Source organism: Camelus ferus, chromosome 3 (assembly GCF_009834535.1).
Source record: "Camelus ferus isolate YT-003-E chromosome 3, BCGSAC_Cfer_1.0, whole genome shotgun sequence".
In the NCBI taxonomy this organism is placed as follows: Eukaryota; Metazoa; Chordata; class Mammalia; order Artiodactyla; family Camelidae; genus Camelus; species Camelus ferus.
The window spans coordinates 29,857,393-29,884,366 of record NC_045698.1 but is presented as its reverse complement, the minus strand read 5'-3'; the positions used below and the strand labels follow the sequence as shown (position 1 = coordinate 29,884,366).

The following is a 26,974-nucleotide window of genomic DNA, read 5'->3' as shown; positions in this document are numbered from 1 at the left end:
CTAGGCAATGTGCTCACACTGGAAACTTAACCTAATGCTGACGCTAAGCTCTCCCCATCTCACACCCCCACATGTATCATGCAAGCTATGATGCATCTAAAATCTGATGGTGAGACCGCAGTCCAGGCAAGCCAGCAGGCTGTTTTTGAGCTGGGCCCCTAGAGGTAAGGAGCCATCGCCTTTTCCTTTCTATTCCCGCCCAGAACAAACATCTCCACACCCACTGCCACTGTGCTGAAACCAGCTGTGCTAAGCAACCCTTCCAAGGGGAACTTGACAGTACACAGTCTGGTTAAGGACACGCTTCCTGTGGGTGTCAGACCGTAGACGCACACCATCACGAGTCCAAGAAAATAAATTTATTAAACTTCGAAGGAAAAAAATCCACAGACATAAAGAAAGTTAAATATAAACTGCAGACACAACTAGTCAGACTAGTGAATAATGGCTTGTGTGGCCAGCAAAGTACCAAAATGACATTCGGAGACCGATTGAGGTATTTAGCTATTTTTGGCTATAGAAATGTTGTCAGCCTATTGTGAAATAGTAAGAGTTTTCCCAAACACACAGTTTTAGGTTGAATTAGGTTCTACATCAAGGAAATTGTCTATGAATCTAAATTATGTAGCTCTTAGAGAAAACCCTAGCAGCAAGGTAGCAGAAAATCTATCAAACATCTATTACAAAGTAACATGTTGAACTTTAAACAGCCAGTTTTAACTTTTCACTGTCCTTCCTGCAAGAAAGAGGGACTTTAAAATGACCAGCCATTGAGCTTGTTTCCTAAAAAGGTCTGAGCTAAATGGCAAATACCACTTAAGTTAAAGCTAACTTTAAAGTTCTATTAACCTTTAAAAAAAAATACTTAACATGAGAAGCATTCTTCTATGAGATGAGTCTTCCATTTGACAGCCTTTTGGGGCACAATTCCTATCCTCCTGTAAGTGATGTTTAGGTTATTAAGGGATTGAACAATAATTGACAAATTACTCCTTTTTCTTCTGAGCTCCCCGCTTTGAGGCCAGTCTATTTAGAGGGGAAATAAAAAAAAAAATGATGAAACTTCTTTCACTCCTTAAATAACTCCTATCAAAGGTGCGGTGAGGAAGAAAATTTCTGCTATTGGTTTAAGTAAACTTTTGAGTTCTCTGTGGGGACTGAAAATCTTGCTTCTTCTGTTTCTCGTTACCTGAGTACATGATACGCATGTGTCTGGCTATGTAGGCTGTGAAACAAAAAACTTGTTTCTCCAACTTTTCATTCCATGAGCTGGTTAACTTCATCTCGACCCGCTTCAACTTACAAAATGCTTCTTGTACCTATTCCTTCCTTAGGCAAATGTGAACTAAGGGACACGGCATCCGAGGTTCTAAGGCTCGTCTCCTGTGATCTGCACGCACAAGGAGCGCACTCCCTGGCATCTGCAGCGAGTGTATGAATCCTGCTCAGTATGAACTAGCTAGGATTTCTTCTTAGGATGGAGCGCTGGGACATGAACCAAAACTTGGGTAAGAAAATGTTTTTTTTTGTTTGTTTTTTGATTCATGGTAAGTTGACTTGTGCAAACATTTTAAAGTTTTCTAAATTAACACATACTTGTTAAAAAAAAATTCAGCTAAGACAAGCACGTTCCAATAATGCAGGTAACTACAATCATTTTAAGAGTTTTAGGAGGTATAAAAAGGGCCTTGTAAAAAACTAAGTTGTTTTTGCTTCAGGTGCATTGACCAAAGCATGAAACCAGCTTTAGACTGCAGTTACTACATTCTGTAGATGGGTCGGCATGAGCTACAGTACACAGTGTGTAGTGTAATAGAAAATAGCCATGCTGAAAGTGTCAGTTATTAAAAATATCTATATCCATTTTATGTCAAAATAAATGTTCTACATATCCAAACTAGTTCTCATCTTCTTACCTATAATTTTAGTTCCCAATTATTAAAAAAATTAGCCTGTGCTATGATTTTGATTCAATCTTCTTGAACTGCAAAAGCCACCTGATTTTTTTCGCTTTTTCAAAAAGCATGATTTACTATACATTAAAAACATAGCCATTCAATGCTTAGAGCACAAAATTAACACCCACAATAACAAGACAATCACTGCCACTAAACAGTCTTTGAGACAATTCTTTAAAATATTTACAATATTACAGGAATAGCTATCTGATTAAGGACTTTTTTTTAGTATCATGTTTCAACATTTGAGGAAAAGGCATTTAGAATCTGAATCCCCCACCCTCACTCCTCCCCCTCCCCCAACCAAAAAAAAAGGTTTAAACATTGTTTTGGTTTAAGCATTCATGCCCCAGCCAACTCTTTGCCATTAAATAGGTAGCTCGTGGGAAACTGAAGAAAAGCTACGGCATGATTTTGTTCAGTTGGTCTGTGCTCACGTAGCCACACGACGAGAGAAACTCCTTGTCAGGCAAGCGCAGGGCGGTAGCATTAAGTACAAGGCCCCGGGGAGACTGCACTATATGAATGGAGGTATAGTCTGGGACGGGCGTCTCAGCACTCGGGGCACGCTCTGCTGTCCCAGACCTCCCAGCAGCAGTGCTAAGGCTTTCTGTGGTGATGTAAATGTCTTCCTGGTTAAAGCTGGGCTCTGCACGTGATTCTGCCTCGGTGTGAGGGGCCACGGCGATACACTTCTTGGCATCTGCTTCGCAGAAATAGGCGCTGTCCATGATGAAGCTTGCTTGGCAGGGTGAGACCACTTCTGGATGCGTGTCACACTGGGCGATCCCTGCCTTATTCTTCTGGCCCGGGGAAAGGACCACACTCCCTGCTGGTGTAATGTCACTTACCTGGGCATAAAAGTCGATGTTTGCCAGTGAACTTGGGTTGCTCAGCTGCGTATGGGCAGCTTGATGAGTTGACTCAGTTCCACCAATGAGAAGTGGTCTTGGTTTGTCTTCCTCCGCTAGGATAACACTGGGCTGCTGGGTAGCAGGGGCAGCATCATTAGAAGGCGAGTCACTTTGATTCTTCTGGTCAAGGCACAAGAGATCTGCTTCCCCTTTTAACCTCTGTGGCTGAGCAACCTCTGAGGTACCGTCACACGTGTCACTGGCATTGAAATCAGTCTCCAGAATGTCAGGTTCACAACAGCTGGTACGTCCAGAGTCGTCGTCCTTTGCCCCAAGGATATTAAGTGATTTTTCATGGTCATTGCTTAGAAGTCTGTCTGTGTCTGAGCCTTCAGTCTTTTCATCAGGGTCGTCAATATCTAGCTCGATAAATTCCACCCAAGAGTCGTCATTGTAGAATTCGTGTTTATAGTTGTCATGAATGGCTAAGATTGTGTTCACCTCTTCTAATTTTCCTTCCTAGGAAATAGAAAATGAAGATCTATGAAAAGTAACTAACAATTAAGTGATTTAACAGATAACATCCAGAGACTAATTATGGTTACAATCTGAACAACAGTGACAAAACCATATAATAACAAAATACATTAGTGAAGAACTTTTAAATACATAAGACATTCTCATAATTTTGAGATGTGATATTTAAAATTTTTTTCCCCAGAAGGAATACAGAAAATAGAATGTGATACATATAGCTTTCAAAAGCTCTCAAAATAAGACACCGTTCTTCAGGTATCATTTAATTACTGTTATCTATAACTTAGATAATTAATTACCTTGAGGAGATCTGGATCAATTCCTTTAATCTTTGGAACTGGTACTGGGGGCAGAATCAGCATCTTAATCCTTGAAAACAAAATTTTGTTTTGACATAAGTTACACATTGTCTTATTTCAAAGGATAGAACTAAAATTTTGGCAGTACTATTACATAAAGTACCAGAATATTTGGAATAAGTAACTGTAATATGAGAAAGAGGAGCCTTAAGCAGTAAATGACCAGGCAAAACTATACAAGAAAAGAACAAAAAAAACAACAACAAAGTCCTTATCTGAAGTCAATTTAAGTAAAACGTGGTTTTCCTATAAGTTTTTTTTTCCTTAACTTTTTTTTTTTCAAATCTTTTATTGACAGCCAGTCTTAGTATTTGGGAGTAAGATGTTTAAACCTAAATGAAGCCAATTGCCATGTCAGTTGTAAGAGAGGTAATTTTCACATACATTTCATCCGTAATGTGTGGAAGAAGAGGAGGGAAGGAGGAAGAGCCAACATGGAGCCAACTTTATTTGATCCTCAAAAAGAGGTGTGCTTAGGTAAGTCCATACCACACAGCTCACATGCATTATAAAATTATCTAAGACAATCTCATGAGCCAGGGTTCATGCATGGTTTAGTTCAAATTTAGTCTGTCTCAACTGAAATAGCACCAGTCATTATGGATTTATATACACAATTCGGTGATGCACTTACATTTTCTGTTCCAAATAGTTAAATGATTTTTTGACCATAATTCATTTCAATGTCTATCCTGCCTGATTGCATCCCCAGCACTTAGGAGGTGCTCAGACATTTCCTGAACAAATTAATTTTGTTTATTTCATTAATAGTATAACTAGAGTTTACATTTTAGAATCAACAATGGGGCTCTGGAATAAAGCTCGGAGCTTATCCATGCCATCCTGATGTTTGGATATCAGATGAAATTCTCAGGGGACATCCTCTGAACATTTCCACCACCTTTTTACCTACCCCCAGGAATCAGCCAAATTCCATTTTATAAGTTGTGTTTAAGTAGACTCCATCAGGTCTACTCAGTGGGACAGGTGTAAAATCATTACTGATGTATAGAAGATATAGAAAAAATATACAAAGGATTAATAACTGCTACCATTTTTGAATGCCTCTGATAAACCAGACACTGGGATGTATTTTGCACTGAACTATGGGTTGGCAAATTGTGGCCTGTGGGCCAAATCTGGTCTGCCCTCTGTTTTTGTAAATAAGCTTTTATTGGAACATAGTCATGTTCATTTTGCAAATTTTCTATGGCTGCTTTTATGCCATAGAAAATGGCAGAGTTGAGCAGAGACTGCATAGTCCAGAAAGCCTAAAACTTCACTGTTTGGTCATTTTTAAAACAAGTCTGTCCACTCCTGCACTAAAACATTTCATGTCATCCTACAACCACCAAGGAGGCAGATATTATTGTGGAAAGATTTAGAGATTTAAGCAGCATGTTCAGATCACTCCCTAATACTTGGCACAGCTGATTCCAAAACCCAGGTTCTCTGCTGTCTGTCATGTTGCTCCGTTAACTCGGTTCTGCATCTCTGAATAGTTCAAATGTTTGAAAACATACCAAAATGCAACATAACCCTAATTACAGGAAGCCAAGAGTTCCCAATGTCTAATGCTTGACTTTGGTGGGTGCCTCTCCTTTGTGTAGAGGACAGTGCATTTAGGCACATGTTGGTAGTCGGCCTTCTAGGAGTGATGGCTGACTCTATGCCAGGGTGGCTGACCCTGCAGCCCAAGCGGGTCATGCTACTGAATATAGCTGGCCTGGTGCAAAGTCAGGGATGGGAATGGTGACAGGGAACGTATGCCCTTTGCAAATGGGACAGTTGGTCCTCTGCTTTGGTGCATGTTGTCATGCAGGAATATCAACCTAGTTTCACATCGCTCAGTTTTTAAAGATAATGTGGCAATCTGGATTTCTGTGTGAAAATCCCCCATTTTATAAATACTTTGTAGCAAAACCTTTACTCCAAAGTCAAAATATGAATGTGCAGGCTGAAATGGGCGTTCAGGTTGCCACCTCTGTTTTATGCTGATTCAGTTCTTTCTTTCCTGATTAGCCACAGCTCGAAGGCTGGGGTGGGTCTCATGGCGGGAACAATAAGGTATAGAGTTAAACTGGCATGAAACTTTGTTTTATTCGAATCCAAATTACACTATAAATTTTGTTAGAGTTGACTCTTAATTATCTGAATTAAGAAAGGGAGCAGCGCCTCGGTCTGTGGACTAGTAACACCTCACGTGAAGACGTGGAGCACCTGAAGTCCTTTCCAGTTCTCAGGTTTGGGGTAAATGGACACAGCACCTCATTTTTTAACTTAGTGGGTTACTAGTTTATTGTAAAAGGATTTAACTCAGGAACAGCCAGATAAGAGACGCACAGGGCAAGGTGGGGTGAAGGGAGGAGGAGGTTCCATACCCTCCTCCCGAATCTTAATGGCCTCATCAGCCCAGAAGCTCTTGCACCTCGTTCTTTGAGTGTCATTTTAATTGTTAACAGGTGTGGAAAGAACAAAGTTTTAACAACTATTTTCTACCATTTCCTACTTTCATTAGAACATGGAAATTTAGACAATGATAAGGGTTTTTATGGGCAAATGAAAAAAGATGAATTCTTTTCTACAAAGAACTTAATTTAGAACAGGAAATTTGGCAGTACAAAAAGATTTCCTTTTTTTTTTTTTTTTTAAACAGTTGGGCGGTTTTGATGAAGCTTCATAGTTAAGAACTTCATAGAAAATAGTCTTTCAGACAAAGGTTAATATATTTTCTTTGAAATTCTATTCAGAGGATTATTTTTTCTTCCAAATATTGTTAACTAATGTAATTAAGCAACATAAATCTGCTGGCCTTCACAATGACTCGAAATTGATAACTAATGTTAAGAGTAAGTTACTTTATATACACCCTACTGCAGGTACACATAAATTAGCCCATCAACTAACTGTACAGAACATGAATTCAAATTAATCAACAGAATTTGGCTTCTTTGTTGGCATTACTTAAATTATTTCCTTATTTACTAATTCCACCCCCTGCCCAAATTGAAAACTGTTGTCCTGCTTTAGAATAGTTGTTTTGCTAAGATAGTAATGTTGCTAGAAAGTTAGATAGAAAATGAAATTCTGCAGAGTGAATATTGTTTTTCTGAGTTTACATTATAAATTTGGAGATGAAACTCTACTAAAAATAACCCTTTCTGCATTCACTTGGAGACTTTTAGCATGCTGGGCACTCTAAAACGCTAGCATTCTGAGAATTCTCTCTACTGAAATTCTATTTTGATGTTTACAAATTCTATACAGCTTCAAAATACAAACGAAAAAGCTTCTACAATATATTCATGTAGATTCTATTTTGATTTGTAGCTGCCTCTTGGCTTCAGCTGGAGAACTTGTCTTTAGTTCTAGGTAGGATGACCAGCTGTCTTGATTTGCCTGGACACAGGGCTTTCCCTGCTAAAACCAGGGAAGTCCTAGGCAGAGTATTAGCTACCCTAATTCTAGGAGAAGGAGAAAGATTAACTCATGGGACTTAGAGAATGCTTTAAATGTAAGAAAACTGGCACTTGGTACCAGTGTTTTTTCCTATATTTTGTATTAAAAGTTCCCAAAGTTTGTACTGAGTTTCTTTCAATAAGAATAATTAGCTCTCGTGGCTTAAGGGAAATTTAACGGTCATGTAATCCAAACCCTCATATTACTCAAAAAGAACACGGAGGCCTAGAGAGACGGACTCAAACAAGATCAAACAGCAGTGGCAGAATAATAACTGGAACTTGTCTTTTGACTGCAGCAGAATGCAGAATGGAATCTCTTCAAATGTAGAATTTTAGCTGTGTTTACAAAAGCAGGTAAAGTACCAAATCAAGTATCCAAGAAACTTAAATAAAACCCAAATTTATTTAAAATTGCCATTATATGAAATCTAAAAGGGTTTTACTAGGCTGAATTATCTAGGTAGCTTTAGTTTGCCACTTAAATTTGCTCTTACATTAGGACTGTGTCAAACTCAGCCAAAACCTCAGTGCAACCTTATGGTCCTGGAATGAATAGGCCAATTTGTTCAGAACTTTGAGGGTGTGTAGTCAGGAGCCTCAGCCTCTAATGTCCTATCCAACTTCCCAGATAGAACTGAGACCTATGATGTCTCCATGATGAACACAAAATGGTAAATGTATGACTGGAGATAATGTTTTACTGGGTTAATAAAAAAATTTCACTCATGATTTGCAAAGGAAAACATCAAACAACAAATGGAAACATGTATGTTTGTTAAACAACTGGCAAAAACATAGGAAAGTAGACTGACACCTACCTTTGCTGTTTAGAAAATATGAATAAAAATAGTATCATCGTTAGCCCAAATATTCCAAAGATAATAATTAAGAACCATGGAAACCGGAAATCTGGAAAACACAACAACAATATCTCACTCACAGAACTGTGAATAGCTGATGTCTACATTTCACTCTCCTTTGTCACATAAAAATATTTCCTAATTTGTATTCTTCAAGTAATTCAGTGATTTCGCTTGATAAAAACTGCTTTATGATCTTGTGTGTTCAGTGTGTGCCGTTAAAGGCTTCTGTTCTAGCAGAAAGTGATGCTCATTAATAAACAAACAACTTTACCTACATAATCATAATGTCCACTGGTTTTTTTTTCAGGTGTGGTGATTTTTTTAATCTCCCAGACTGAGGATCTATCAAAGGTGGGGGCAGAGTTTTATTTTTGAATTATTACTGAAACTTTTTAGACATGCAGGGTGTATTTTTCAGTTTTAAGAAATAGCCTTTGACAGAAGAAGATCGGTACTAGGACTCTCATCTTCAGATTTTAGTATAATTGCTGGCAGAATTTGTGGGAATCTGTAAAACTATTCCATTTCTTAAGAACAAGCACCACAGTGGCAGAGGTTGACTGATTTTAAGGTGGACTCTACCTTAATGTTGCTTTATTTAAAGCAGTCTTTTATGATGTAATATTCTTTTATTTTCTTACTCTCATTAAACTCAAGGGAGATATTATGCATATTATAAAGAATTAGTGGGAAAGGATACTATATTGCATCTTATATCAATGACATACTCAGGAAGATAAGAGTTTTTCTTAATGCAGAAGGAAAAGTCATTAAAAAATCAAGTGAATTAAATGCTGTCCAAATAATCTTAAAGGGCATGTGACAAGTGTACTTTTAAACCAGAATTTCACTATATCAGATGCTGTTTGAAACAACAAGCCTGTTGAGTAAAGCTTAGGGAAAAAACTGGTGTTATAGACATTTATCTTACCTGCACCGTGAGTGCAGGAATATAAATTTAACTCATTAGCAAAGCTTAGCCCCTCATATGGCCTCTGAGTCTGTTTCTAATGGAGAAGAGTTATAGAGGATACTTAATATGCTTACTATTCATTATTAAGCAGCCTTTATTTCTGTATCCAAAATTTTAAATTCTTTTATTCTGAATTCATAGGTCTCTTTTTAAACTTTATCTTTGGATTTCTCTTATGCAGGATCTTCAAATAGTCCATGTCACTCTTAAGCATAAGTATCACACTGCTTATTAAACCTTCCTCCAGCTCAAGCCACACCTAAACTTTCTAAAACCAATAAGCACCTGCCATTGACTACACATGCTGCTTCAATATTAGGCTTTTTCTTAGATACCACATAGCTATCCATCCATCCAGATACAGAATTTCTTTACTATGCATTTGAATAATTTTTTTTCTACTTATAAATGCATATCAAACTCAGAGAAAATATCAGAAATATAGAAACATATAAAGAAAAGAATCTCTTGAAATTCTGGTATCTGGAGGTAGCCACCTGCCCATTAATATCTTAGTGTGTCTTTCCCTCTTTAACTTGTACCTACCTCACGACTTCTCCTAAATTGAATAATTCAAAAACGAAATCCTCCTTCCTCTTTTGTAATTGCTGACACCTGTTACAGTGAGCTCAGTATCTCTCATCCTGACAATTGATGCCAAGGTATCGATCTGGACAACTCCCTAACAATGTAGTGAACGTTATCACTGTATATTGACAAAAACCATGTTGGCTGCTATTTTAATCTCTTAGGTTTACCTTCTTCACACGCAAATGGGCTCATTTGAGGAAGTGTTACATAGAGCACGTCACTGAATTCGCCATATTTTTCAGAGTTTCGTTGTCTGGATCTCACACGCACTTCATACTCTTTGTCCAGTCTCAACGAGTACACTGGGACTGATGTTGACAATACAGGGTCCATCTTTGAAGACAAAATATAAAACTCACTGGTTAGAGGGTCAACAACTCAATGCAGTAAGCTCTATAAGGTGTTTCTCCATTTGTATTCCAAGTGAATTTCTGTAAAGTAGGCACTGTTTTAAAATGCACTGGTGGAGACACGGACATAGAAAACAAATATGGTTACCAAAAGGGAAGGGGTGGGGAGGGATAAATTAGGGGTTGGGGATTCACAGACACACATTACTGTATATAAAACAGATAAACAACAAGGACCTACTGTATAGCACAGGGAACTATATTCAACTTCTTGTAACATAATGGAAAAGAATCTGAAAAAAGTATATATGTATAACTGAATCACTTTGTTCTACACGTGAAGCTAACACTGTAAATCAACTACACTTCAATAAAAAAAAGGCACTGGTGGAAGTTGCTAGAGAAAGATCAAGGCAAATAACTCTAGAAAGAGTCATTTTGTTAAACGGATAGTAGTCCTCAGATTTTGGCAGAAACCCAAAGATGTGATAGACTTGTTTAAAGAAATGCAGCTATACCTTTGCATAAGCTGTCAGATACTCTACTAAAATCAAAGAATCACCGAATTATTACAGAGAATGGCAGAACTACAAGGAAGATTACAGATACATTGCCTACTCTTTGGGGTATTACATTTTTATATAAAGACACCAGAACAGAAAAACAAACATATTTCCTATGTCTATACCTACATCTGTTCTTTGGAAAGTCTGGGTAGTCATTCATAAGATCACAGAATTGGAAAGTGTCCTAGAAAAAAATCATAGTTGTCTTAATAAAACTTGCAAACAATTCTATCAGCTTGTTCTATAAGGCTTAAAGCCACCTCAAAATGGTTTGCTATTCAAAATCTGTGAAAAGTCACTGGAGGCCTTTGGTAACAAATATCAGGTCCCACAATCCCGAAGGCCAGGATATTCCCCTTCACCTTCCCAGGGAAGGGCAGGTGAGGCTATTAGACTTTTAACACATGTTGCTATCAAAGAGGTAAACCCAACTAATGATTTTGTTTTCCTCCAAGTCAAATATTCAAAGCAGGTATCCAATATGTTTTTGGGTAGAATTATCTGGTTCCTGCTTATAGAAAACTAGGAACACTCTCTTTTTCAACAGCATGGGTTTTTCACATAAATAAGATGCTCATAATTTGTTTTATTACGTCAGAAGCTGGGCCTTGAGTTTCTAAAACATTTTCCTTTCACTTCAGTTAATTTCTACTCACAAAGTACCTCTTTTTTCCCCATATGTACACAGGATGATTAGTTCAATCTTTTATAGAAGCTTCTTAATCTATGGAATATTTATATACTTAGAATATTTCTGAATATATCAGACTTTTTATTATTTTTCTTAAAACATTTTAAAAAGCCTATGTTTCCATTCTTGAAGCCTTAATTTCTCTGTGACTGTCACCCAATAGTATTTCTTTACAGAGTTCACTGATGATAAAACCAAAAAAGGGGCCCTCAGTGATTTCACCTATGTCCCCCTCTCCATCTTCCCTCAACCCTCCACGGCAGCTGTACCAAACTCACACTGGCTCACATCCCCTAATACCCGCCCTGACCCCTGCCACCTGTCTATGAGAGAACACCTATTGTTGGCTAATCCTCAGGGCAGGTATTGCTGATCTCCTAAGAAATCTTTTCTGGCAGTTTTCCCTACTCCATCTTGCCAGGTAATACACATTTGTATCTTCTTTTAATTCATTATGCAAATGTATACATTATACTGCAAATTCCCTGAGGGCAAACAATACCTTCATTTTCTATATATTTCCAAAGCCCAGCACAAAAACAGGTATATAGGGGCTGCTCAAGAGATGGCCCATACATTGTGGATAATTCTGTGCTACCCATGTCTTTAAAATAAAAAAAAAAAAAAAGTTCTTAACTTGGTTTAGCTGGTAAATAGTTACAAGCAACTACATGGTCATTAGAAGAACTTTTATATCCAAAGTGTGTCCAATAAATAAAAAATAGGCATAGTAATACCAAATTCAATATTGTCGAATGGTAACGTGAATTCCAGATATAAGCAACAAACATCAGCCTTTTCCCCTTTAACTTACAAACGTCTCTTCTTTATATGCTTAAGCTTCATGATAACTCTGAGATGCTTGCAAATTACCAGAGTTATAAATATCATGAATTTGTAACTTCATTCATAAAAGGTAAGTACAGTTAACTGACCCATCTGGACTCGCTAATGAGATTTAGCAGGTGTGCAGTGAAAAGTGCAACAAAGGCACATTGGGATGCAGCCCTGAATCACTGGCTGAGTCCCATGTCCCATGCACGTGGCTTAGGGTGTGCTTCGGTGCCTCGGCTGGAACGTAACTACACAACATGGACTTTTTCAGTGTTGAAGCTATCATCACTAAATCTGTGTGCTAATGTTCTGATTTACATCTTTGCTTTTCCTAGGTTGTTGAGCTTTTTTGTTTCAGGGCTCCTCTATACCCTTAAAAATGACTGAGAAAATCCTATAGATTTGGGTTTTATTTGGGTTGTACCTATCACCAGTTGCCATACTAGACACTGAAACTGAGAATTAAAAAATACTAATTTAAGAATAGGTGGATTTTATGTTAACAGATTTTTATAAAAATTATACTTTCCAAAACAATAAAACTATAGTGAGAAAAATGACAGTTTTACATTTTTGCAAATCTCTTTAACGTCTGGCTTAATAGAAGATGGCTGTATTTTTACACCTGCTTCTGAATTAAATCTGTTAGGATGTGGAGCTTTGGTTGAAGTGCATGAATATAACTTGGTCTCACAGATACATAGTGAGGAAAAGGAGGAGATATTTTAATAGCCCTTTTAGATAATTGTATATATTCTTTTTTAACACTACAATAAAATTCAACAAGTGGTGTTTTCTTAAAGGTTAGTTGCAATGTGGAATCTGAAACCGTATCAATGAATCTTTTACGCTTTGTTATATTAAAATCCACCATTCCATCTAGTACTTTGGATGGATAATTTCTTCATGCATGGTTTTGGTTACATCATGTATCCGTCATTTGGAAAATACTGTTCACTGATTTGTGCAGATTTCCTAAATGTTCACACTTTTTTCATTATACAATATTAAAAAAAAGTCACTTTTGCTAATATCACCATTGATCTCATCAGGAAAGTCTTCAAAGACTGGGAAAGCTACCAAGCTCACAGCTGCACACAGCAAGTTTTCCAAAATTCTCAAGGTTAAATGACCTTGAAAGCGCCAATTTTTTCCCACTGGCAAAGACTGTCAATTGTTTTTCTTGAAGTGATAAGCTCACTTCATTTTTTTTTCTAGAAATGTTTGCCAAATATTTGCCAACTGAAATATGAATAACCATCTATCAGTTTATCAGTTGTTCTTTCCAAGTAAAAATGGTGTTCTATGCAAGACGCAGTGAGGTCAGCTGGTGACTCAGCCATCGAAGTGCTTTTTCTCAAGACGACCATGTGTACCTCAGGATGCAGCAGAAGTGCTTTATGTGTGCTTCCCGCACAGAATATTAAAAAGCCACAAACCCAGAAGTCGTGATTTAATAAACTTAATAACATGCGCAGCTTCATCAAGGACATTCTTCCGTGAAGCTGCCTCCCCCTGCCCTGCTCCCCTCTTCTTTACTGGGACTGCACGGCGGAGAATACAGTGATACTATTGGTACAGTTTGGAATTATCACCTTGATTTGTGCTAAGGCAGCTGCAAGTTTCCCACCATTGCTTTCGTATCATCTGTGCAGATCTCAACACAGTGAAAAAAGGAAAGAACGTTCTAGTATTATTATGAAAACGCTTAACCTTGTAGATTCCCTGAAAATGTCCCAGGTTTACACTTTGGGAACAGCTGCCCTGGGGTGCCTAGCATGGTGCCTTGTGCACAGTAGTTATTTCAGTACTTGGTTGCTAAATAAATGTTTGACTGCAGCTTGAATTTACAAGCCTTGTTTGACCCAGCGTTCGGCCAGGCTTTTCTGCACCAAGTTACGGAACAGATACCTAAATTAAATGATTCTGAAAACAGAACCTCAAAGCCCAATATTTAACTGTTTAAAGTTGCCGTGAACTTAACTTTCCTCTAATGACAAAACTGGCTTCTTTTTCAGCAGTTCACTGAATGGACAGGGCTTGGTGTCCCAAAATTTTGGGAGTGAGGCCACACCAGGCTGCTGGGCACGACCTGGTGACGGGCCAGAAACCACTTGGCTTGGCCGGGGCCGTGGCTGTGGTTAGACTGATTTAGAATTAGTTACATTGGGAGCAGCATGATAATCCTGTTTTTTTTTTTTTTTCCCTGTTGTGTGCCATGTGGAATTTAAGTGCCCAGTTCCCATTCACTTGGCGAGGAAGTGGGGAGTTCAGAGATCAACCAGTCCCATGCTACTTGCCTACATAAAACTTCTTAGCTTGATTCTCCCCTGAGGTAGGTAAGAAAACACCCTTCTGAAACCTCTAGAGGCTAAATTCCCCCTCTGTTTCCCTCCTGGAGTCACTCAAGAACTTACTTTAATGAGGTCTTGTGAATAGTAGCAACTAAAATTATGGGACAATCTTTAGCCATAGTTCACTGTTGACTTTGATCATAACTCTCTGCATGTTTAGCCACATCCTCAAAGACAGCTGAGTGGCCAGAGTATACACTATTGTTCTGAAGTCAAACCGGACACCAGTGATGACTGGGGACATAGTTTTCCTTTCCTCCCATAGGTTTCTGTATAAAGCTCCATGTAAGCACCTGCTGTCTCAAAAGAATCCCAAGACAATATTTTACTGATGACATCCATTTTCCCCAGATAAGAAATTAGAAAGCAGATAGCATGGGAATGACATATTAGGTCAAAAGAGAGTCGAATTATAAATGAGAGGGGGTTGTTGAAATAAAAAGAAAAGTCAAAGGGTGTAATGATATCTTACCATTTTCCATTGGGTCTCATTTACTTCTTTGTACTGCAGTTCATACTCCAGGACTATCCATCCCTTCTGAACATCTGCATTCGGTGGTGGTTCCCATCTCACTTGGATGTCTGCATGAATCCCCGTTAAACTGATGTTCAGTAAAGTCCAGTTGAGGCCAATGGGCGGATCTGGTTGCACTGTGCATTTCAGCAGAGAATTAGTACACAGACACAGCTTGATACTGACTGGAGTGGTTTCTTCTGGAGAGACAAAATTGCTTTACACATTTTTACTATTCAAATTCTTAATTCTTTCAATATTCCTATGATGATACTCTCACTTTATGGGAGAGTGTCATTTTTTTAACTTAAGGATGATCAGTGTTTAACTTAAAAAAAAGCCTCGATTAAAAAAATTCCTTTTTGAGTTTAAAATCTGATCTATAAATGTTCTTGAAGATCTGCCATGTTTTACATTTCTTTTGGCTCTGAGAGGATTAATACTTTGGGATTTTTGGCAAAGGAATTCATTTTAACTTGAAACCAAAGGAACAGAGAGTCAGAAGGACCTATGGTATTTAAGCATGTAGCTGTTTTGGAACCAGCGGTGGCGAAATCAATTTTTTTCCAAGCTGTATATGACCTGGGGCAAAGTCTTTTCCATTTCCCTTTTTTATTTCTTATCTTTTCCATTTCTGTACTGCTACAAGTACAGTCCTTCAGAACACTCAGTAAATACTCCTGAGCTTGTCTTCCTAATCACATGATCATTTCTTCAGATTATGAAAGAAGGCACTACACTGCTCTCTCAAATGGTAATGATTCAGTGTTTTCTGCCTTTTACTTAACTGCATGCTATTGACCACTATGCAGTGGACACTACTTTTTAAAAAATAAAGTCCAAATTTGACTAATCACAACCCCATTTGGGAAATTAAATTGGAAGGATCTGCAAAGTAGCTAAGCTATGTATGCCACATGACAGTTAAATCTCATTTTCCTTGATTTGTCTGGGATTGATGAATTCTAAAAGCCAACGGTTAACCCTTTATGTGCCTGAGCCATAAAAATGTTTTTAATGGAAAATTTTCTCAAACTTATTATTCATGTTACATCTTAAAAAAACTCCCTTGGGGGCAGGGTATAGCTCAAGTGGTAGAGCACATGCTTAGCATGCACAAGGTTCTGGGTTCAATCCCCAGTACCCCCTCCAAACATAAATAAATGAATAAACCTGATTACCTCCCCCTCATAAAACAAACAAAACAAGCAAAACAACAGGAAACAAACAAACAAACAAAACAAAACAAAACTCCCTGTCTACTTTAAATAGAGAATATGGAACAAGGTCCTTTCTGAGAAGGCTCAGTACCACCATTAAGGGCATAATAATCACCTCTCCCTTACTTCTGTGCTTATTTCCACATGCCTTAATCGACACTTTGAGATGTGAGAAACTCTGAGATGCCTAAAAACCACCTGAAACTGAATGCTTTTGAAACAAGCCCCTCGTCTTCTGCCTGAAACTTATTCCTCATTCACCTTGCCTGTCTCTGTTAATGGTGACTCTGTTCCTCCTCAGTCCTCAGTTTCTCAATTTCTCCTCCATTCCTGTTGCTCAAGACAAAAACCATGAACTCTTTCTTGACTTTGTTTTTTGCAACTCCACATTCTGTCAGCTATACTGTACTTTCAAGATATTCCCAGAATCCAACCACTTCTCATCACCTGTCCCACTATAACCTGGTCTTAGCCATTATAATTTTTTTTTTCTGTGTTAGCCTCCTAACAAGTCTCTTCCTGTGGTCCTTGTGCCCTCTTCAGTCTCTTCTCAATACAATCCTCAAAACTGTCAACATGGTAGTTATCTTCACACTTAACTTAGGTCATATCACTCGTCATTTAAAGCCCTCCAAAGGCTTCCAATGCCACTCCAGAAGAAAGCCAAATCTCATTCATTCTGTAGCCAGTCCACCCAGCACAATGCCCAGCTTATGGTAGGTTCTCTTTTCTGCTTTTACAGTTTTCTCAGTCTCCTCCCTCACAGTCAGGCTTTCAGATGTACTCGTGTCTGTTTGCAGCTTCTACCCACACTCCCTCAGTCTCTTCCAGCCTGCTGATGCCCGGGAAACCACATACAAGAACAACACATTGCAGAGATGCTCCAAGGAATTCCTATAAGCAACACATGAGCTTTGTGGATAGATTTGAGGCATCAAAGTCAGCTACTCAAATTCCTTCTTTGATTCTTTCTATTTTGTTGTTTATACTGTTATAGTATAAACATGAATATTCCAATTATCATTGTTTGTTTGTTTCATTTCCCCTGTGTCCTCATAATGGGCAAGGGATAAACTGCTTGGATCTTTCACTTAGTTCATTGAGCTGATTATCTCGAATGTTTGTCTTGAGATCTTATAAACATGCGTTTAAACCGATTTTGGCTATTTTGTCCATGTAAAATTCCAGAATTATTATTTATGCTTTGTGGTAAAGAAAATCTAGGCATTTATTATAGCAATGACAGACATTGGGGTCAGTGTATTTCAGTTGATCTGACTATAATAATCATAACAAATAATCAGGAAGGAAGGAAACTTAAGAGTGCATTGAGTCTGTCCCTTGTAGCGGACACAAGAATACAATCTCAAGAAAAAGATGCCATGAGGCTTCTATTCTTTTCTTACAACATTTACTGCAAGATTATTTTATGTTAGAGCCAACTGAAGTTCCCCCTGTCCCTTCCCTCTTGTTCCACAGCTGATCTCATACGCCATATAGCAGACCTCCATCCACCTACAGAGCACAATGACAAGTCTTCCTCCTTGCATGCACTACACTTGGACTCTGCAGCCGTCCCCACTTAGTTAATCTAAAGCCATGTCAAATAAAACACAAACCTGTGATTTACCTATTTCCTCAACAGAGAAACACTTCTGATCCACAGTACCACCATTGCTTGTTAGCTTGATGCAGTAGGGTATCCAAATGGAGGTGTAAGACGAATTAAAGTAACAGCTGTTTTCTCCAGCAGAGACATAATCAGGGCATTCTTTCCATTCTTGAGTCCATTCTTGAGTGCTCCTGAAATGGAGGGTTAAAAAAGGATGAATTGTTCCCCAAATCATGCCATAGCTGAAGTCAAAGCAAGGTGCCTGACAGTCAGATTCAATAAATTGAGACACATATATTTAATGAGCAAGTATTTTAGTGGCACCATTGCCAAGAAATACCACCTCTATGGACTGAAGACCAGTGTCTGCAGACCGATAGGAGGCTATTTGGTATGTCTGCCTATAGTAAAAGCATCTCTTCATTGACTGCATATAATGGGCCAGCCCCTAATTTAAGTGATTTATTGGTAGGTACTTAATCATCCCCATTCTACGGATGAGGGTTCTAAGGCTTAGGGAGGTTTAAAAATGTTTTCTTTATTAAAACAGTGCAGAAAGTCAACTCCCAAACTATAGAGATTCCTAGAGAAGAGTTGAGTCTTTAAACCTGGGCATTTCCCCAACTCATGGTGGGAGAAACTGAGGAGGCACACCGAGGGTGTTCTCCAGGCTGAGTGATGCTGAGATTCGGAGAGACCTGAAATGGAAAATTAGCTACCACCCTACTCTGAACTGTTGCACCCTGTGTCCCTCTTCCCAGAGCTGTCTGACGTTTAGGGGAGTTTTCTTGATGCCTTGAACTCCCTGCCACATTCCTGAGGTTTTCCTTAAGCACATGAAGAGCCAGGAGAACATTTCAAATATGCTGGACATCCAGGTTACCTTTACAAAATGTGGGACTCCTCACCTTTCCCACTCCACTCATGAAAGAGACAAAGGGCATGAACCTAGCAATTAAAAAAATTTCAAGCTGAGGAAGCGTTTTTCTTTCCTATTTTGTAAATAGGAATGGACATTTAATTATGTCAAAAAAAAAAAAAAAGAAGGAAAACAAAAATGGAAGGAATTGAATCAATGTGTTTGCCTATCAGTTCCTTTTTTGGTTTCTTTTCCAAAAGAAAAGAAGTCCATCTTTTCCTCTATCTTGGATCACATAAGAACAAACAAATCATGGAGGATAGGTGGACACATGGAGAACACTGAAGTAATCAGAAAAGCCACATCTCCATGTTTAAATTCCACCATATTGTTGTTCACCTCCATCCCACTCTACAGAAAGCATCATTTACTCAGATGACTTAAAACAACAGCAGGATGTATGTTGCATGGAAAAGAGATACCGGGAAGTTCACTGTGGAAGGATGTTACACTTTGGGGAAAGGATCTTCCCTGAGCAGCTGCCACGGGGACCTGAGCCAAAATGCAGGGCAGTCAAAAGATGGCTCAGACGCAAATCCACCTCAGCAGGAACTGAACCGACATGTGAGAGAACGTGACACAGCTCTCCTCCAATTTTCCACCTGCCTGTCTGACCGAATGAATTCAGCAAGCCACCTTTGGGTGCCTACTGTGCAAGCAACTAACTCTATAAGCACTGTATCTGGTACTAGCGCTGTGTGGATATAATTAATAAGAGCTGACCTCTACCTTCAGGCTAGAAGGTGACTCAGAAATTACCGCCTGAGTGCTTTCTTTTTTGGTCCGACCATTGATACTTAATAAGCATTGCTTGTCTATAAAACACTGTGCAAGATATTATGGGGGACTCATGTGTATCTGAGGACTTACTCCTGCCTTGGGGGAGTGACTGATATACCGTCTTACAAAGCAGCGTGGGTAAGCGTTCACAGACAGTGCTCATGAGGCTCCTTTGGAGTTAGAAGAAGGAATAATTGCTCTGGTTATTCTTGGAAAGCTTCAACGTGGAGGTGGTGTTTTTAGCAATCATTCAAAGTTTACCAGATGGCAATAGGGAAACGAAAGTGGGGGAGGGAACAGAAGGCAATGGAATAATTGGGAAAGACTTTCTTAAATTAGAATTGCTACTTAGGTGGGGTAATGCATTGTTCACTTACTATTCACAAGGCTATCAGCCAAGAAGGGGGGTTATAAGTCAAGGAGACAAAAAGCTAGGTAACTTGTGGCTGAAGGAGAAGGTAGGAATGAACTTGTGCAGGCTGAGGTGCTTGGGGCTGGCAGGCCAGACCCTGGATGTGCGTGAGCATCGCCCTGGGGGCTGGGCCGCAGTGGGCAGCAAGGACCCCACAGGCTGTGGGAAGGCAGGGACTGGAAGGAAGGGATGAGGAGCTGGGAGAAGACACACATTTCCTTCTTTACAGCTGTTTCCCACGCTGGTCTGTTTGGCACTAGTAGGAAACTTGTGTAATATCAGGGGGTCCTTGAGACAGCTGCTCATCAGCTGTTGGAAAGAACTTGGGATTAACACAGACAGTGGACTGTTGCTTAATTTCTGGTTGAGATCCTTCTAAGCTGCATACCCTTGGATGACAGGGAGCGTCATCCCTGATGGGAAAATTAAGTGCATAGAAGGTAGAAGAAAGGATAAATTGTATGTATGTGTGTGTGTTTAGAATAATAGGAAAAAGGTTAAAAACTATGGATAGGTGGGTCAGTGAACTACTGTATGGTTTATTTTATCTTGACTTTCAAACTAAAATAAGAGTATATTAAAGAGAATGATTTGACAAGATTGCCCAGGGAAGGAGGCTTTCATATGAGTAGAGGAGACGGCAAATATATTTAGCATGACTGACAGTCCTCAAGTTAGTATTAGAACATTCTGAAGATGCAGGCCAGTGCTTAGCAGGCCTGAATTCGTAACAGGGACGTTAGCTCTGTGTATTTCACAGTTTCTCAGCTTGGACTTGTCAGCACCCTACTCCCCCATGAGGACTATATGAAAAATGCTGTTCAGATGATCCCCAACCCATTAGCTCCACGGAACAAACAACTTAAAGCACTCATCTTAAGCACATCTGGAAGAGTTAGTTCAAAACACAACTCCCACCCGCTGCACCCCAACTGAAGTTGAATTTTATTTTAGATACATATTGAGTGCTTATTTTTAACTATTAAATTTAGACCAAAAACCAAATGGACGCACAAAGCAGATACTCTGTAACCTGCCTTCACTGGGTTGAATTTTTCTACAGATGACCAAAGCTAGTTGATGGAAGCCACTCCCTTTTATTCCCAAGACTTAGGTGTTTTAGGTTTGCTCCTAGACTGGCTTGTGAAATAGAGGTAAGAACTGTAGAAAGAACATATCAATAAAAATCAGAATAGGGGAGTGGGAATAGCTCAGTGGTAGAGTGCATGCTGAGCATGCACGAGGTCCTGGATTCAATCCCCAGGACCTCCATTAAAAAAAAATCAGAATAAAGAGCAGAACAAATGCTTTCTACCTAAAGGTAACCAGCTGGGAGAGAGGTCAAAAAAAAAATATATAATTTACGTTTTAAGGGCAACTATTTTCATTACCTGCATACCACATGTTTTAGGCTTAAAATTTAACATATTCCTTAGATAAAAGAAAAGAAAGTTAACAATGCTCTTTCTCCTTTCTAATTTCCCCTAGTAACCTTGCATGGGAAATAAACTTTCTTTTCAAAAGCCAGGATAATTTGTTGAGGGGGGACAGGGTGGGGAGATAGCAGAGGTTGGGAGGGGGATACAGCACTCAGGACCTAGCCTTCACATACAAGCTTCTATGAAGACGAGGCATGTGCAGGCAAGGAGCTGACAGCAGAGCACCCCGACAGGCTCCCAGAACCCCTTTTTTGCCAGGTCTGTGATGTGCATTCCTGCTGAGTCCCCTCCAAGCTCAGAGGCTGAATCTGGCACGGTCTCCGTTACAGGGTGGCAGAGACTGTTCTGAGTTGGCTGCCTCTTCTCCCAGCTCACCTGGCTGGGAGCAGAGCCAGCCCAGCCTGCAGCTGCCCCTGGGCCCATCCTGTTGACAGGCTGACGCGTTTAGATTTCCTTGTGCTTTAGCTTCGAAGGCCAGGCTGGGAATACATGCACCCCCACCCCATCCCTCCGTCTGAAGGTTCTGGATGACATCATGTCACTATTTTATTTGTGTGTCAGGGATGGGGAGTCATGATTCTATAGTTCCAGAAGTTGCCTTCTGGGAACTGAATTCTAAGAAACAATGACAAGAGGCAGAAAGTGCATTTGTATTTTCCTCTTTGTTTAAGTGGGTAATGCAGAGCCAGCACATTTGTACTCCGGAGCAGTCGTGATGCTGTGTGTTCCTGATACTTCTAATCCCCTCGGATCTACCCTTCCCAGATAAACCGGGCTGAGTGCACATGCTACTTGGCTAAGATACTCAAAACAGTTAGATGCTTATAGAGAAAACACAAAACACTGATTTTGCCAGTTGGGTTGGCCTTAATTGTGAGTTTGTTCTTAGGGGGTTTAAGGATGTGACGATTTCCTCCCCTGGGATCCCAAATTCTACTAGGGCAAAAATTAACGACATCCTTCAGAATACGTCTGATACTCTCCCTCACTTGGCATCTCTGTTAGCACAGAGCTGACTTTGAACTAGGGATGCTGAAAGGCCTGGGCTGTGCAGAGAAAGCCTGGAGGCAAAAGGGTACAGCCCTAGTGCATGAGAGAAGGGCCAAATATATATCTGTGAAGGCTTTATCCTTTTGGGTTTATGTATTTTTGCTTAGGTTCAAATTTGGAGACTATTAAGGTGGTGAACATCTGTTTTCATAAAGTGGGCCCAACTCCGCTATTTCTCTCTTCAGTTTCGTTAATTGTGCCTGTGCAAATAACTTATTTTGTTTTTATGGAGTTGGCTTTCCAAGTCGCTGAAGCTAAAGTAGGAAAATTGAATCTACTGAATCACTCTTCATTTTGAAAAAGGAAGGGGGCAGGGGACAGCCATTCAAGGAATAATACAGCAATTAACATCAAAATGGTGAAAGATTCAACCCCCAGTAGGCCTTGAGGCTCAAGATAGTGGGGGATTTGACTTCTGGTAGATCTTGAGCTTCATTATATGCCCATTGTAATACATTAGCATGGTGAATAGCACGCCCACAAGCACCATGACAGTCCCCGGGCTAGCCACAAAAGGTCAAAGAGTGGGAACCAACTTCCTGGGAATCCCAGCCCCTTCCCCAGGTTAGTTAGACTGGTCCTTCCACTTATTAGCATATGAAGCTACCAAGCCCATAAAAAGTGGCAACGTGGTGCCTTGTGTCGGCTGTCTCTCTCTTCCTCCCTCCTCTTCGGAGACGGCCCGCACTCTGTCTATGGAGTGTGTACCTACTTTCACTCTAATCTGAGCACGCAACCCCCACACCTCGTGGCCTTTCTCTTGCCTCTCAATATATCTCTCTAAGTAAATCTACCTTTACTCAACTGTGGCTCGCTCTTTCCTGCACAAAGCCCACACTTGGCGGGGCACATCCCAGGGTCTCAACTCAGGCCTGGGACACGGCCCTCCTCACGCCCCACATCCGTTTTTCCTGCATTATCTCAACAATCAATTCAGTATATACTCAAGTGTTACCAAACGTTTTAGCTTCCTGTCCAAATGTATTTATACAAATCAGCTTTGTCTACTGGCCCCTACCTCTCTGCAGTATCAGCCCTACTGGGAAAAAAAAAGTGTATTTAGTGCCCAACCATCTCATCTTTGTGTGCCTTTTGGGAGACATCCAAGAGACCCCTCACAACCCTAGAAGGTGAGTTAGGCTAGTCCTGGATGCTGACTCAAAGTATATATTTGCGAATTAAGCACCCAACTCTGCATTAAAAAATGGTCTTAAAGCATACCAATAATTATAAGCAGTAAAGAATCAAAAATTACTTTTGTAGCTCAGGAATTGGAATTTTACATTATCATTATTTTAAATTATCATCAAACTGCAAATAATAATAGCAGCAACCACTTATTCAGTGCTTAGTGTGTGCCAAGCACTGTGATAAGTATTGTCAAGTATTAGTTAATAAAATCCTCACAAGAAGCCACGTGGCAAGGTCTGTTATCTCCATTTTGCAAAGGAGGTGGCTGAGTTGTGGACAGACTGACTAATTTCCCTAGCACTATTCTGTGAGCAAGGGTGGGAGCTGGGCTGAAATGTAGGTTGGTTGGCCCTGAGCTCATGCCCTGAACTGCCTGAGGCATTTTCCTTTTCTTTCCCTGCTCCTCTGGAGGGCAAACAGTATCATCCTTGGACTGATGACCACCATCTGCCTGGGAGAAGGGTCTCCACTAATTTTGCATCTTGGTTTAGGCCTTCCCTGGGGGTTGGGTGGAAAAGAGGAGAGGATAGAGTGTGTGAGCCTAAAATTTTAAAAAGGAAAAAGGTACAACATAAGAGTAAACAGAAATGGAGGTAACGCCAGGTGAGGGGTAAGAAATCTATGACTTGGGTAGGGATTATGTTTTTGTTTTTGTTTTTGTTTTTTTTTTTTAACATTTTTAAATTGAGTTATAGTCATTTGGGTAGGGATTATGTTGACAGATCATAACTGAGCAGGACCCTAAGGGGCTTTCCCCAGACAGACCCCTCCCCCATGTCCTCTGCACTAGCGCCTCTCCAAAGTACCTGGTAATAGTATCTGACGCATGTTTCCTGAGTTGTTTTATAGATGCCAAAACCTCCACCAAATGGAATAAATTAACTACTTGATGACCATGAGCATGGAGCCCACAGACCTAATGGAGCCTAAGGATTGATAATGTTAACCCCTGTGACACCACCCTGTTGCTTTACCATCAATCAATCAGATAACTGTGCACAGAGAATTGTGCACCAGCTGATCGCATGTCCTGGGACAGCCCTCCCTCACCTGGCCGTTAAAAATGCTTTGCTTCCTATGTCTGTGAGTCTGTTTCTCTTTTGTAGGTAAGTTCATCAGTGTCTTCTTTTTCCTTTCTTTCTTCCTATTTTTTTTAGATTCCTCATAAAAGTGATATCATATGGTATTTTTCTTTCTTTTCCTGGCTTACATCACTTAGAATGATGACTGAAAGGGGGTGGGAAGGGATAAATTGGGAATTTAAGAATTGCTAATGTTAACTACTATATATAAAATACATAAAAAAACAAATTTCTTCTGTAAAGCACAGGGAACTATATTCAATATCTTGTAGTAACCTATAATGAAAAAGAATATGAAAATGAATATATCTATGTATATGTATATGTGTGAAACATTATGCTGTACACCAGAAATTGACACATTGTAACTGACTATACTGAGGAGTTCAGGCTTTCTGAACACTAGCTGCCCCGGACTCCTTGCGTGGCAGTGCCCTACAATAACCGCTGCACTTTCCTTCACCACCACGTGGTGTCAGTAGATTGGATTTATTACATGCAGGTGAATGGACCCGCATTTGGTTCAGGAACAAGACCTTTGTTTCATCCTTCCCCTGTTATTTTACAGGACCACTCATAAAAATGGAAGAGAGCAGTATTACAGTCCCTTATTGAATGTGATCAATGTAACAGGAACACAGTCTATTTTCTACGTAGAAACCAAACAGCCTTTTAAAACACACATTAAAAAAAAAAAAAAAAGCCCCATTGCTTCCCACCACAGAGAAAGTAGGCCTGGACATGGCTGGTGGGGCTCATCTGGGTCTGGCCCCAGCTAATCCTCTGACTTCTCCTGTCGCCCTCCCTGCCTTCCACTTTGTACCATCCATGCCAGCCTCCTGCTTTCCTCACACCTGCCCAGTCAGCCTCAGGGCCTTTGCACTTGCAGTTTCCTCTGTCTGGACAGCCTTTCCCCCAGATCTTCATGTGGCCTTGCTCATCTCATTTGTGTCTCTGCTATAACACACCACAGAGAGAGGCCTCCTAGGACCTCCTCATTTAAGATCTCTCCTGAGCTCCCTACACACACTCACACGTGCTCACTCTCGTGTTCACGCTTTCATTGCTCACGTATATTACACATAACCACACCCCCCCGACACCTTCACATGTTTTCACACATATGCACACTCACCTGCTTTCCCACATTCTCGCATATTCACGCTTGCACTCACATTTTCACACACTCGCTCTCATGCACACTGTATACGCTCACGCAGTGCTAGCACACTTTATTCTCTTCCTGGCTTTACTTTTCTTAATAACTCATATTACCAGCTGACTTAATTTTTTTTTGTCTGCCTCCCCTGACCCCCACTGGAAACAAGCTTCCATGAGACCACGGACTCTATATTTTTGTAATCACTGCCAGATCTCCAGTGCCTAAAATAGTACCCAACATACAGTAAGGGCTTAATTAATATTTTTTGGGATAAATGAATGAATGAATACATTTAGGTCATCAAAATAGATCATTACCATTCCTACCACTGCAGGTGACTCAGTGCATTTTAATCAGAAAAATCCATGGAGAGAAAAGTCAAAAGGCTGTACCTTCTAATATAGAACAGCTGTATGGATCCTGGGCTCTGTAAACCATGATGAACCCCATCTGTCCAGTGGCATGAAAAAGTCTCTAGTTCAGGTGAACGGCACTTGGTGAATTTAGGCTTCCCGGAAGAATCTGCAGAATAAAAAGAAAAGGCGAGGCATGAAATCAGGAGGGTAATGGATGGTCCCAATGAAACAGGTATGTAAAGAGATAAAGAAGAACCACTTCTTTTTTCCTGGGTCACAGCTTCAGAGCTGCTGTTTGCCAGTTATTTCCCTGTCAGCCTTTGACTGCAGGGATAAACATTTTGTTTTTATACCTTCCATGATTTCTTAGGGCCTGTTTAAGAAATCATGGCTAGAAATGAGGGTTTGGGTTCAGGCAGTGTTTTGTTTTTGGAGGGTGACCCCTGGAACTGGAAGTGAGGGAGACGGAGAGAAGGACGGGGAGGGGAGAACAGTGAACAGAGTGTGTGCTATTCAGCTGGGGCCCAACCCCACAGAGGTCCCTCCTGTAAGCTGTGAAGAGTGTGTCTTCCCAGTGTCCTCGACCAGGATGGGAGGCCAGGGTGTTTAGCCACCAACTCCCAACACCCACTGGTTGAGGGCTGCCCTGGAGGTGTTCATGCACATGAACTTCTAGGCTGCATGTACATATGAACTGAGGGACCTCGCCTGACTTCTGAGACCCTGAGCAGGCACCTGATGCTGGCAACTGCCCATCACGGATGGCTACATTGGCATCAGGCGGCCCAAAGGGATGTGGCATGGGGACCACAGCATCCCCTGACAGGGCCTTTTCTCTTTTTACAG

At 40.2% G+C, this 26,974-nt stretch overlaps 1 protein-coding gene across 3 annotated transcripts in view; it reads right to left on the bottom strand.

The window, feature by feature from the left end:
* Nucleotides 1–337: 337 nt before the first annotated feature.
* The window catches only part of GHR (growth hormone receptor), a 238,772-nt gene continuing 212,135 nt past the window's right edge, over nucleotides 338–26,974 (bottom strand). For 2 of the 3 annotated variants that reach the window (XM_032471550.1, XM_032471555.1), the window contains exons 4-10: nucleotides 26,165–26,294; nucleotides 17,756–17,928; nucleotides 14,864–15,042; nucleotides 9,764–9,929; nucleotides 7,988–8,078; nucleotides 3,649–3,718; nucleotides 338–3,331 (exon numbers count right to left, since the gene is read on the bottom strand). In XM_032471550.1, the coding sequence (XP_032327441.1) occupies nucleotides 2,360–3,331; nucleotides 3,649–3,718; nucleotides 7,988–8,078; nucleotides 9,764–9,929; nucleotides 14,864–15,042; nucleotides 17,756–17,928; nucleotides 26,165–26,294 (1,781 nt within the window). In that variant the 3' untranslated portion in view covers nucleotides 338–2,359. Of the gene's footprint in view, nucleotides 3,354–3,648; nucleotides 3,719–7,987; nucleotides 8,079–9,763; nucleotides 9,930–14,863; nucleotides 15,043–17,755; nucleotides 17,929–26,164; nucleotides 26,295–26,974 lie in introns of all 3 variants that reach the window. The other variant, XM_032471566.1, reaches the window with a different exon arrangement.